Raw genomic sequence first — 14,020 nt, 5'->3', positions numbered from 1 at the left:
GTCCTACATGTCCACACCTAATACGATGCCTAATTTAAACTAAAATGTTGCTTCTTGCACAAGATGCATATATATTTCCAGTATGTTCATATGTCTAACAAGAAGTCTCTAAAACACTACCGTTGTATCTGCTTCCACCACTACATTCAGCACTAGTCCAGACACCCACCACTCCCCTCTCCCCATCCCACACACATCTCCAAGTATGTGACATTCTTACCCTGGGAAAAGATCCTATGTCTACCCTATCAATGCCTCTGATCATTTCTAAACCTCTTCCGGTCAACCCTCATTCTCAAATGCTCCAGAGAAAACAACCCAGCTTCTCCTTATAGCTCAGACTTCCTATTCCAGACAACATCCTGATCTGTACCCGTTCTAAAGCCTCCATATCATTTCTGTAACTGAAAGACTAGAATGATATACTATTCTAAATGGGGCCTAACCAAAGTTTTATACGGCTGTAGCATTACTTCCTTACCCAATGCCCTGCCCAACGAAGACAATCTTGTATAGCCATTTGAAGGACCTATGGACCTGCAGCTTCAGATCCATCTTCATGTCAATGACTTTAAGAGTCCTGCCATTAACCTTGTACTTTCCCCTTCCACTTGACCTCCCAAAATGAAACACTTCACGTCTGTATTAAGCTCGATCTGCCTTTTCACTGCCTGTATTTGTAACTGATCTACTACGTTCATTTGCCTACTTTGAGAGTCATTTTACTTAATTAATGACACATTAAAGTTAATTAAAAAGAAAAAATAACAAGAGAAATACTGGTTAGGATATGGAATGTACTGCTTGATATTGAAAACAGATTCAAAACAAAATTGAGTGAAGGAAAATAAATTTCAAGGAAATTGGAGAAGAGTCGGGGAGTGAGATTAACTAAATTCATCTAACTTGACAACACATACCTGATGATCTTAATGAAGCGCTGTGATGTGCTAAAATTATGGTTTTGGTTTTTTTTTTACCTTGTATTGATCTTTATTTTAATTACTTCCAGATACACCTGGGCCTGTCTCTGATTTTAATGCTTCAGATGTTTCAAAAACTGGATGCCAATTGTCGTGGTCACCGCCTGATAACGATGGTGGTAGTCCAGTGACACACTATATTCTGGAGAAGCGCGAGGCAGACAGGAAATCCTGGGGGAAAGTTGTGCAAGATTTGAGGAAAACTAGTTTTAAAGTGATGGGTCTAGTACCAGGAACTGAATACTACTTTAGAATAATAGCTGTCAATCAATATGGTCCTGGGGTTCCAAAGGACACTCCCAAATCAATTTTAGCAAGAGATCCAGTCAGTAAGTATAATATGTTTGTATTTTCCCAACTAATCTAAGAAATACAAATAATTATATTATATTTTAGAATTTGTTCTGTTAAATAATTGTTTGTAACTTGCTTTTTAGGTGAACCAGATCCACCCAGGAAATTAGATGTTGTGAATATAACAAAGAATTGTGCTTCATTAGTATGGTTGCCACCCATAAGAGATGGAGGCGCTAAAATTGATGGTTACATCGTTGAGTATCAGAAAGAAGGCGAATCTGAGAAACATTGGACACAATACTCCATAATCAAGGATCTGAATATTACTGTAACAGGTCTAAGGGAAGGAATTAAATACAAATTCAGAGTTGCAGCTAGAAATACTGTAGGTGCCAGCTTGCCCAGGGAAACTGAAGGAGTTTTTGAAATTAAAGAACAACTGAGTAAGTAGAACGAATATATTTCTTTTTGAGTAAATTATTAAAATTGAAACAAACTTTTGAAATCATAATGTTGTGAAGGAGGATGTCATATTAGCAAAATATTAATATATTACAATTGTCATCAGGCTCAAGTTACCTTGAGGTTAATGCCTAATTTATATGATGTTACCCAACTTTTGCTGCTGCTTTCCAACAGTGAAATATTTTCTGCTGAGAGAGGAGAACATATTCCAGGAAAGCAGCAGGCCAGAAGAAAGTAGTGGGGTCCGGGACAGGTTGTCAGACTTTTCAGGTTCCTCCTTTACTGAAAAAAATAGTCCTTTCCAAGGTTGCTTTTAAGAATCAGGATCTTTGATTCTCTAGTGTTGTGCTGGCTTCATCCTCCAACAATTAATTTCATATGTAAATAGTGTCCAGTCTACTTGAGCAGGGTATTGAACTTCTATTTAATCCCTCCTGAAAGTACATTCAAGCTGGCAATTGAAAAGGTTCTCACAAGTCTGTTTCTGCTCTCTTCACATGTGAAATGAGAGGTTGGTCTTTAAAATTCGACCTATGCAACTTTGTGCTATGTTTTACAGATCAGAGAAATAATTGAAACGTCATGTAAAATAAGCAGTTTTGTTGACCAGCCAATGCCATTTTATACTCGGCAAAATCTCACCAACAGTAAATATTGAATGAAATTTTGAGTTGACAGAGCCTCAATTTAAGATCCTTTTGTCACTTCTAACAATGCAGCACTCACTTAGGGGTCCAATGGAGTGGTGGCCTGAAATATTTATATATATTTAGGTGTGTGTGTGTGTGTGTGTGTGTGTGTGTGTGTGTGTGTGTGTGTGTGTGTGTGTGTGTGTGTGTGTGTGTGTGTTTATATATATAATATATATATAGAGAGAGAAAAAAAAGATCTATAGCTATCTATATCTGTCTACCTCCACACCCACACCCACACTCTTTCACTCAAGATTTAATTTATATTCATAGTAATAAAACAGTGTCCTATTATATGAAATTCCCCTTTGCCTGCTGAAAGGTAGACAGATTCACCACCTGCAGGAGTTGCCTAAGTGCCTCCTACAGACTTACGGTGAGAGAGAGAGAGAGAGAGAGAGAGAGAGAGAGAGAGAAGCAAAGGAGAATCCCCCAGGGTCACTGAGTCTCTGTAGATTCTCCTCCAGTCCTTCTGCAGCCTCCGCAGCCAAACAGTCCAGTCCAACCCATTAGCAACCCGAGCTGCAGATCCAAACCTCCGAACCCTTCAATGCCATCGGCACCTCCTCGCATCCTGGTTCCGAAACCTGGTGTGCCTCCAGCCACCTCGAGTAGTGTCCAGCAACCCACAGCTTCCACAGGTTCCTCACCTCGAGTCGCCAGCAGCTCGCCACGTGCACTGTTCCTCAGCCGCAGAGGCCTGCTGCCATGGTCACTGGAGCTGAGGGCCATCTCCTCTGCTTCTCCCTCTCAGATGGTGAATGATCTTCCCGTCCTTTGGTGCCCTGTTCTAATCCTCCTCTTGTGGCTGGTGCCAATTAACTACAGACCTGTAGTCATGGGATTTCAAAATAAAACCACTATCAGCTCCCTCAATGGGCCGTTCAAAGCCCATTCAGAGCTGATGGCAGTCGATTGGGTGGCTCTATATATATATATATATATATATATATATATATAGATTTCCGCTCCCTCGGTCCATGCATGTCTGCACCAGCGGCCGCCATTGCAGCTCCGTCAGTGCTGCCACCTTCAATCTGTGTGTGTGTCTGTGATGCACGGCTGCAGCGGTGAGCAGCCACAAAACTCAAGAAAGACTGTACAACAGGCTTTATTTAGTTAAAAGTCTCTGCTACAGCGGTAGCTGTACTGGTGGCTCCCGAGTGACTGGCTCGGGAGGGGCCGGCTCAGGATTATATCCCGGGCGGTGATTGACAGCCGGCCGGGTGGACTTTGGTCTATTCAGGTCGGCTGACTGACAGCCAGCCAGGTGTGGTCTGTCCTCCCGTGGTTTTCCTGCAAGTACAGAGATCGCCCCCTGCAGTCGGCTAGTGGTGTATCACCACATTGTGAGTGTGAGCGTGTGCATGTGTGTGTGCGCGTAGACATGCATACACACACTAAAACTTTTCAAGTAATTTAATAGGATGACAAATTGAACCAATTTCCTGAGTGAGTTCTGCTGGTTCACAATCTTGCCTGCATTTCATTGGAGATTAGAATTGTCACATACTGGAAAAATGATAGCAAAAGTGTATTTCCCTGCTTTAAGGTAACATTAATGCCATGTTGTTTTTCTAACAGTGCCACCAAAGATTACCATGCCAGAATTTGTAACCATCAAAGCTGGACAGAAGCTCAGAATTGAGGCTCACATAGCTGGCAAGCCTGCACCAATTTGCAAGTGGATGAAGAGTGATGAAATCATAGTTCCGTCTAGCCGGCTCGTTGTGCATAAGACAAAGGACACATCTGTGCTCATCATCAAAGATGTTACCAGGAAAGATAGTGGCTTCTACAGTCTATCAGCAGAAAATAGCTGTGGCATCACCTCCCAGAAAATCCGAGTTGTGATAATGGGTTTGTACCTTGGCTTATGTAAACGTACAATCCTTTGAATTTGCACGAGCTGAGTAAATCATTTTCTATGAATTGATTGATACAAAAGCATTGTTAATTAATCTGTCTCGACGGTTACTTTATTTTCAGATATTCCCGGACCTCCACAACCTCCATTCGACATTACAGAAATTGACGCTGATGCGTGCAGTCTTAATTGGCATATTCCATTTGAAGATGGTGGGAGCAACATAACAAACTATGTTGTGGAAAAGTGCGATTTAAGCCGTGGAGATTGGGTTACAGCCGTTGCTTCTGTAACTAAAACCAACTGTAGAATTGGCAAACTTATCCCAGGCAATGAGTACATGTTCCGTGTTCGTGCAGAAAACAGATTTGGTGTTTCAGAACCTCTTACCTCTGACAAAATGATTGCAAGATATCAATTTGGTAAGCTATGAAATTGGACGTTTTTCTTAAGATTTCAAAATCTTGCTTGAAATCTGCCAATAATGAATGTTTCCTTTTGTCAACAGATGTCCCAAGTGAACCAAAGAATGCCCATATCACAAAGGTGAACAAGGATTGCATGTTTGTTCGATGGGACAGACCAGAAAGTGATGGTGGTAGTCCCATTATTGGATATATTATTGAACGGAAAGAAAAGAATAGTCTTCTTTGGGTAAAGGCAAATGACTCTTCAGTCCGTACTACTGAGTACCCGTGCTCAGGTCTTATTGAAGGGCTAGAATATACCTTCAGAATCAGTGCCCTGAACAGAGCTGGAACTAGCAAACCTAGCAAACCAACTGAGTTTGAAATAGCAAGGATGCCTGTCGGTAAATATCCCAGAAAAATTGAAAATAGCTATTGAATTAATTTAATAAGGAAATTTAAATTTTACTGTTTTTGCATATAATAATAATCATCTATTGATATTCTACAACAGATCCACCAGGCAAACCTGAACCTGTTGATGTGACTAATAATTCTGTCTCTCTCGTCTGGGCAAGACCAAAGCACGATGGTGGGAGCAAACTAATCGGATATTATGTTGAAGCTTGTAAATTACCTGGTGATAAGTGGATACGGTGCAATACCAACTATCAAAATGTACCTCATGAGGAATTCACTGTTACTCGTCTTGAGGAAGGTGTCCAGTATCAATTTAGGATTATTGCTAAGACCGCAATTAATATGAGCAAGCCATCTGAACCTTCAGACCCAGTGCCCATCCTGGCAGAGCATGGTAACAAATTAATCTTGACTTATTTTATATTTTATTCCAATGTGTTTGATGTCACATTGAAAGATATTAAAATAAATTAGCAGACTAATAGGAAGGAAAAAAAAATTCACACTAATGCTTTTTGTCGATTTACAGTTGCACCAAAGATTGATTTGGGTGTGTCAATGAAGTCTCTGGTTACTGTAAAGGCTGGATCCAATGTTTGTCTAGATGCTAATGTCTTTGGAAAGCCTTTTCCAAAGATCACATGGAAGAAAGATGGAAAAATAATAACTCCAGTTGAAGGCATTAAGATGGCCAGAGTCAGGAATCTGTGCACAGTCGAATTATTTTGTGTCCAAAGGAAAGAAACTGGAGAGTACACAATTGTTGCAGAAAACCAGAGCGGGTCCAAATCAGCCAACGTCAAACTTAAAGTACTCGGTAATATAAATATATATCTTATATAATATATGTATGAATATAATGTTAATTATACAGTTGTTTTGTAAAATTTGCTTGTAAATGTTCATCTATATTTAATGAAATAACAAATATTTATTGAGAAGGTAATGAATGAAAGAAATAATTTCCTTGAGAATAAGTGGAAGTAAACATTATTTTTAAATAAATCGACTTACTCAAGTAAACCATACTTAATAAAATGTTAATGCATCTTATTTTCTTCTTTTAAATAGATAAACCTGGTCCACCAGCTTCCATCAAAATTAGCAATATTTATTCAGATCGTGTTACTCTGGATTGGGAACCTCCCCTTGAAGATGGCGGTGCTGAGATTACAAACTACATTATTGATAAACGTGAGACAAGCCGACCTAACTGGGCTCAAGTTACTGCCAATGTACAACTTACAAAGTGCGGTGTAGAAAAACTGATTGAAGGACACGAATACCAATTCCGTGTCAGCGCTGAAAACAAGTATGGCGTGGGTGACCCAATAATGACAAACTCAGTTGTTGCTAAGAATCCATTTGGTAAATAAAACATTTTGGCTTTTTAATTGTTTTTGGTTTTAATGTATGATGATTTAAAATATTATAATACTTACTGTTCGTTATTTGCAGACGTACCTGGGCCATGTGATCCTCCAGTAATTAGCAACATCACAAAAGATCATATGACTGTTAGCTGGAAGGCCCCATCAGATGATGGTGGCTCTCCTGTGACTGGATATTTACTGGAGAAACGCGAGGCAAGTGCTGTAAGCTGGTCAAAAGTCAATAGGAAACCAGTATTGGAAAGAACCGTTAAAGCCACAGGACTTCAGGAAGGAACTGAATACGAGTACCGAGTTATTGCTTTGAATAAAGCTGGACCAGGCAAACCTAGTGAATCTTCAAGAGCAGCAATTGCTTTTGATCCTCAATGTAAGCAGATATATGGTAACGTACACACAGACATTGTATTATAGACTTTAATTTTTGATTTTTTTTTCATGCAAATTATTTTATTTTCATTTAGATCCTCCAGGACCTCCTGCTTTCCCGAAAGTGACTGATACAACTCATAGCACCATCAGCCTGTCATGGAGTAGACCAGCATATGATGGTGGCAGTCCAATCATGGGATACCTTGTGGAAGTTAAACGAGCTGATGGTGAAAACTGGATAAAATGCAATATTCCAAAGACTCTTTGTGACACACACTATACTGTAACAGGACTATGTGAAGGAACTGAATATCAGTTCCGCGTAAGTGCAGTTAACAAAATAGGCTTCAGTGATCCAAGTGAAGTGCCTGAAAAACATACAGCCAAAGACATATTGAGTAAGTTTAATGGCATGTGCAAGAAATTAAATATTGTCTCGTAAAATACCCAACACATTAGACACATCTGATCAACTGCTCAGCATTGTCCACTGGTCGGCATCAAGTGCTGAAGGACTATATGCACCTATTTATGATCTTGCTTCTCAGCTTTACATCAGCCATTCCTGGTGAATTAAACACAGCCCCATTCATGTGAACAAAAATATAAAATTTCAATTAAATAATGTGAGGGTATTTTTTTTTTACATTTTACCCAATAGAAATATTTTTCATTGAGTTGAAGCTGTTTTATTTTTAGGGTTTATGTTCTAACCCCATCCCTAAATATTTCTAACATTAAAAAAGATGCGATTGGTCTTTTGACAGCATGAGCTGCCCACAAGGTCATCAGGGCAATTGATGGGTGGAAAGTTACTTTCCATAGGAAGGTTTGCATTGGAAGCTATTCCTGAGCATGGTAAATAAGAAAATTAGGAGTAGGGCCTTCAGCTCCTTAGATCTGTTCCTTCAATCAAAAGATCATGGCTGCACTAATTGCAACCTCAGTGGTACATTCCTGTTTATCCCTTCAACCTTTCATTGCTTCCTTATTAAGATTCTAAGTCCAGTTCCTTAAAGATATACAAAGACCCTGCTACTACACTGTTTTACAAGGAGCGTTCCAAAGTGTCCTATATTGCTCAATACTAGGCAGTTGACTCTAGTTCTGTGATTTGTCAAATGTATAGCACCACGATGCGCAGGCCAAATATTTTGAGAGATCTCATTGTTTGTTTTTTTTTTTCTGAACAGTTTCTCCCGAAGCAGATCTGGACGCTGACCTGAGGAAGGTACTTGTTCTGCGTGCTAGTGTCACAATGAGAATCTATGTGCCAGTGAGAGGTCGACCCTCACCAAAGATTATTTGGACTAAAGTGGACGCCAACATCAAGGATAGACAAGGACTTGAAATCAGAGCTTCAGATTATGACACAATGTTGTACTGTGAGAATGTGAATAAATATGATGCTGGAAAGTACATTTTAACTTTAGAAAATAGCAGTGGAATAAAGGCATATACAATTAATGTAAAGGTTCTCGGTAAGTGGCTAATTCTTCCACAAAATGTGATATTTCACTAATTTGGAGCTTCTTGTTTGGAATTGGGGGTCCCCCCCCCCCCAATGAGATAGCTTCTTACTTGTTTTTCCATTTTTAATCAGACACACCTGGTCCTCCAGTTAATCTTATTGTCAAGGCCACAGCTAAAGATCACGCAGTTTTGTCTTGGGATCCTCCTCTTATCAATGGTGGCAGTCCAGTTAAAAATTACATTGTAGAGAAACGAGATGCTGAAAGAAAGGCATGGTCAACTGTGGCAACTGAATGTCCCAAGACAAGTTTCAGGGTGATCAACTTGGAAGAAAGTAAATATTACTACTTCAGAGTTCTGGCTGAAAATGACTATGGCATTGGTGAACCATGCGAGACAAAAGATGCTGTGAAAGCTTCAGGTGAGGAATAAAAGTTATGCCTTCAGGGGTGCAACACAATTATATTTCAAACAGAAAACTGAATATTGCAGTTCCTTTCCGCTAAAAATTACACAATTTCTTAATGCAGAGGAGCCTGGGCCAGTGGTGGACTTGAAAGCTGCAGCTCTCTCAAAGAAATCATGCGCTTTGGTATGGAAGAAACCAATTAGTGACGGTGGAACCCGAATTACTGGCTACATTGTTGAAAAGATGCTTGAAGGGGACACATGGTGTGAGTTGATGAGATCGAAGAATATGCAATTTACAGTTAATGATCTGAACGAAGGGCAAGAATACACATTCAAAGTCAGAGCACAAAATGACGCAGGATACAGTATACCACGTGAAATTACAATTGTGGCGAAAGATCAAGTTGGTGAGTATTTTTCACATTACTGTACTAACTGAGGAAATGTACTCTAATGTATGCAGATGTAGCAGCATGTGAATAAGCAGGTACTGAGGAAGAAAAGTTCATATTATTCCACATGACAGGTTGTTCTCAGTGAATTGACTATTGTTTATCACTTATCCTGGAATAAATACAAGTTGAATAACAGGTGTGAATTATTGAAAAGTAAGATCACATTTGTTCATTAAAAAATAAATATTTTTCAGGAAACTTCTCAAATAAATGACATCATGCAGGCTCTTCAACATCTAAGCAAATTAATGGAGCTTCCCTCTATTATCTTTGCATTCGTGCATCAGCCTGGATTATGTGCTGATGCCCAGATGTAGCTGGAACATTTATTACTGTGAGATGTTTGCCATACTAACTGAGACACTCTAACATTTAATATTGCAACCACTACAACCTACAAATCAACGATATAAAAATTGTGAATCATTAACTGCATGCCATTGCCGTAATTCACATTTCCACAGGTAGAATTTTAACAAAATCCAAGGCAAAAGGGAAGTATTTCACCTCACCCCCTCCAATTAGTAAATGTAAGTTACTAATTACCTCCCTGTGTAAGTTAGATACTAGACCAAACAGCATTAGCTTGACCTGGGACTTGAAATTTGAAGGGTGCCAAAGTGGAGAAGCAAATGGGCTCTTGGAGGGGAAAGGTCTGGAATTTAGGGTCTTGAGGCAAAAGTCTTGGATATAATAGGGAAAATATTGATGAGGGTAAAAATGTATTTTTTTCTCTTATCTGCCTTCCATGAAAATCCTTCATGATATTCAGCAGCTGTGTCCTGTTTGATGTAATTAGGTGACTTTTTGGACCACAGTTAATATGAGAGGATGCGTTGCCCTGTTTAACTATAATTTTCTCTTTAACACAATACCCTGCCCATTTATCTTATGTGACAGTATACCCTGTACTTTCGTTTAATTGTAACACTGATTTTTCATTCTCACACTTGCTGTACCATCTGGATATTCAATTGACTGGATAGCACACAAAACTGTATCTTCATAGACATGAGAATAAACAATGGAATTTAAATTCTGCGGTCCTTCTCCAAATGAGACAAGGCTCACCCAAGAAAGATCACAGTTTCTCTGTCAGTAACGTCCGAGGGCAAAAATATTACCTGTAAAATTTTGTTGTAAGGTCACCCTTTATGCACAGATGAAAGGTATATTTTCTGGAGGCCCAGCCTAAATTTACCGAAGACCAAATAACAGTACATATTTCAAAATTTAGGGAAGTCATGGGCAGCTGCCCAATTGGATGATATGGCCCCCAATACAATAATCTAAGTGACAAATAACAGGTTTGAAGTCAAACCAAAATAATTATATAAAATGTTTGAAATTAATTGGGGATCTTATCAGCAGTAGATTAAACTATGAAGTCATATTTGCTAATCCGTCAGTATTAATACCACAGAGTTCCAGAAAGAATGGTATAACATCATGCACAAGATAGATAAATGAGAACTAAGACAGACAAATATTTTAATAGCAAGAGACTAGGACAGTCACAAATGAATTTGAATGTCCAGATCCATAAATCATTCAAATCTGAAGAAATATCAAGGGAGGACGTTGTTCTTGAATTAGAAGCATGGGAGGACCTCATCAAGTGGATTGCATTGAGTTCAGAAGAAGAGAGGTTAGAGCAATTTTGGTCAGGATATCAATGAATCACTTCAAAATGACCTGAAATGACATACTTTTGTTGTTGTTGAAGAATGTTATATGATGTTCATACTATTTCTGAAAGAGTAACAAGCTTAATAAATTACTATTTGCCCATTATTAAAGCTGACACAGGCCAAATACATAATATGTTCATATTGTATGTTCATATCTGGTCATTGCTAGTTTGGGATCTTAAATATTGAAATAATATTTATATTGTTTAACAAAATCACTCCAAGCTAAGTTAATTCTGATGATTGAATGGAATGGAATTGTTTACTGTCACGTGTACGAAGATGCAGTGAAAAGCTTTGTTTTGTGTGCTCTCTCAGCAAGACAACGCATGATCAAATACAGCAGGTATTGCAATAATAAAAGTGTAGGGTACGGTGCTGCAGTAAGTCGAAAAGTGTAATTGTCTTAAAACTACTTTTTAAAATTATTTTGGATTATCATTGATACAAAACAATGAGTTTCTAAAGCTAATTGTAAAAAAAAAATTAAAATTGAATTTTCTAAGCTAAATCTATTCTTTTTCTGGACAGTTCCACCAAATATTGATCTAAGAGACCTTCCTGACCTGACATACATTGCCAAGGAGCGAAGTAATATCCGTGTTAAGATTCCAATCAGTGGTAAACCTACACCGGTAGTAACATGGAGAAAGGGTGAAGACCAGCTACAAGAAAGTGGAAGAGTATCTGTGGAATCCACAGCAATTAGTACAACCCTTGCAGTCCGAGAATGTCAAAAGAATGATGCTGGAAAATACACGATTAACTTGAAAAATTCTGCTGGCACTAAAGAAGCTTCACTATTCATAAAAGTCGTTGGAAAACCCGGAATACCAACTGCTCCAATACGTTTCAATGAAGTGACAGCAGATGCAATTACTTTAATCTGGGGCCCCCCCAAGGATGATGGTGGCGCAGAAATTACTAATTATATTTTGGAAAAGCGGGATAATGTCACAAATAAATGGGTGACATGTGCCTCTGCTCTGCAAAGAACAACTTTCAGAATTACAAGGCTTCATGAAGGGACAGAATATGTGTTTAGAGTCAGTGCTGAAAATAAATATGGAGTGGGAGAAGGATTAAAATCTGACCCTGTCATAGCCAGGCATCCATTTGGTAGGTGTCAGTCAATTTTAAAACTACATTTTGATTACAGTGCAATATTTATGTTAAAACTGATAATTATTTATCTTTCCCCTTCCTCCAGATGTGCCTGATGCTTCTTTGCCACCAGAAATAGTTGACGTCAGGCATGACTCTGTCTCCCTCACATGGTTGGATCCAAAGAGGAATGGTGGATCCCCTATCACAGGTGAAAGGAGTAAATATTTTCCTTTAAACCAATCGTTAAATACATATAATTTTATAACATTTATATCTTTATTGCACCAGGTTATCATGTGGAATATAAGGAAAGAAACAGTCTCCTCTGGAAGCGAGCAAGTAAAACACCACTAAGAATGAAGGATCTTAGAGTCCCAGGCCTGACTGAAGGTCTTGAATATGAATTTAGAGTTATGGCAATTAACTTAGCTGGTATTGGCAAACCAAGTGGACCATCTCATCCTGTAACTACTCTTGATCCAATCGGTAAGTGAAAACAAATGCACATTTGTTCGTGTATTATTCCAAATTATACGTGACACAAATCACCTTCTGACATACAATTCTTATTTTCAGATCCTCCTGGAAAACCTGAAGTCATTAATGTTACCCGCCACTCTGTGACATTAATCTGGACTGAGCCGAAATACGATGGAGGTCACAAACTAATCGGCTACATTGTTGAGAAACGTGATCTGCCTTCAAAGTCCTGGATGAAAGCAAACCACATTAATGTTCAAGAATGTGCTTTTACTGTTAATGACCTTAGTGAGGGCTGCAAGTACGAGTTCCGAATAAAGGCAAAGAATGCAGCAGGAGCGATTAGTCCTCCATCTGAAACAACAGGAACTATTATCTGCCAGGATGAATTTGGTATGTAATTTTCTCATCTCACCCTTCCATGATCATATGATTAAAGATGAAAATGAAATGTTAACGTATTTTTTTTTAAACCCCATAGTGGCACCAACCATTGTGATCGATCCAACAGTTAAAGAAGGCTTAACAGTTAAAGCTGGTGATACGATTACGATCACTGCTACAAGTATTCTCGGCAAGCCTCTACCGACATCAGTGTGGTCTAAGGGTGGGAAAGACTTCAAGGTTTCTGACATTGTCCAGATTGAAAAAACTCCAACAAGCTCAACCCTCTCTGTTAAGTATGCTACTCGAAAAGATTCTGGTGAATATACTATTACTGCAAGCAATCCATTCGGAACCAAAGAAGAAAATGTACACGTGAAAGTGTTAGATGTTCCAGGACCTCCAGGCCCTATTGAAATAAGTAACGTTTCATCTGAGAAAGTCACCCTAAATTGGTTACCACCAGCTGAAGATGGAGGTTCTCCAGTTAAATCGTATACAATTGAAAAGAGAGAAACTAGTCGTCTTCTCTGGACTTTGGTCGCTGAAGATGTTCCAAGCTGCAGATATGTGGCAAGCAAACTGATACAGGGAAACGAATACATCTTCCGTATCTCTGCTGTAAATCAATACGGGATTGGCGAGCCAACACAGGCAGAACCTGTTAAGATGGTGGATCGTTTTGGTAATCCATTCATTTTAAAATATGAAGCTTTGCACTATTTTTATATATCGTTCCTAATAGCAATGTCAACTGCTTTTGTGGTATTCCTCTTTCAGGTCCTCCGGGTCCCCCTGCAAGGCCTGAGGTGACTAATGTTACCAAGAATACTGTTACTGTTGGCTGGAAGAGACCTACTAATGACGGTGGTAGTGAAATCACAGGGTACATTGTGGAGCGTAAAGAGAAAAGAAGTCTCCGGTGGATTAGAGTAACAAAGAAGCCAATTTCAGATCTGCGACATAAAGTAACCGGACTCAATGAAGGAATTGAATATGAATTCCGTGTTTTTGCAGAGAATAAAGCAGGCATTGGCCCACCAAGTGATCCATCACAATCAGTACTGACAAAAGATGTAGCATGTGAGGGTTAAATTTACATCACTATTTTTAAATAGATTTTGG

General features: G+C 38.9%; 1 protein-coding gene across 1 annotated transcript in view; it reads left to right on the top strand.

Moving 5' to 3' along the window:
* LOC138762481 (titin-like) overlaps nt 1–14,020 on the top strand; it is a 383,050-nt gene that overhangs the window by 320,761 nt on the left and 48,269 nt on the right. The window contains 19 exon segments of the mRNA XM_069936233.1: nt 1,013–1,312; nt 1,421–1,723; nt 4,022–4,297; nt 4,427–4,726; nt 4,813–5,115; nt 5,226–5,525; nt 5,661–5,948; nt 6,203–6,499; nt 6,590–6,892; nt 6,987–7,292; nt 8,088–8,375; nt 8,498–8,788; nt 8,898–9,185; nt 11,456–12,043; nt 12,135–12,239; nt 12,320–12,517; nt 12,608–12,904; nt 12,993–13,580; nt 13,676–13,978. Of these exon segments, the coding sequence (XP_069792334.1) occupies nt 1,013–1,312; nt 1,421–1,723; nt 4,022–4,297; nt 4,427–4,726; nt 4,813–5,115; nt 5,226–5,525; nt 5,661–5,948; nt 6,203–6,499; nt 6,590–6,892; nt 6,987–7,292; nt 8,088–8,375; nt 8,498–8,788; nt 8,898–9,185; nt 11,456–12,043; nt 12,135–12,239; nt 12,320–12,517; nt 12,608–12,904; nt 12,993–13,580; nt 13,676–13,978 (5,922 nt within the window).

This window comes from Narcine bancroftii, chromosome 4, assembly GCF_036971445.1.
Source record: "Narcine bancroftii isolate sNarBan1 chromosome 4, sNarBan1.hap1, whole genome shotgun sequence".
Classification (NCBI taxonomy): Eukaryota; Metazoa; Chordata; class Chondrichthyes; order Torpediniformes; family Narcinidae; genus Narcine; species Narcine bancroftii.
This window is presented reverse-complemented; position numbering and strand designations above follow the sequence as displayed.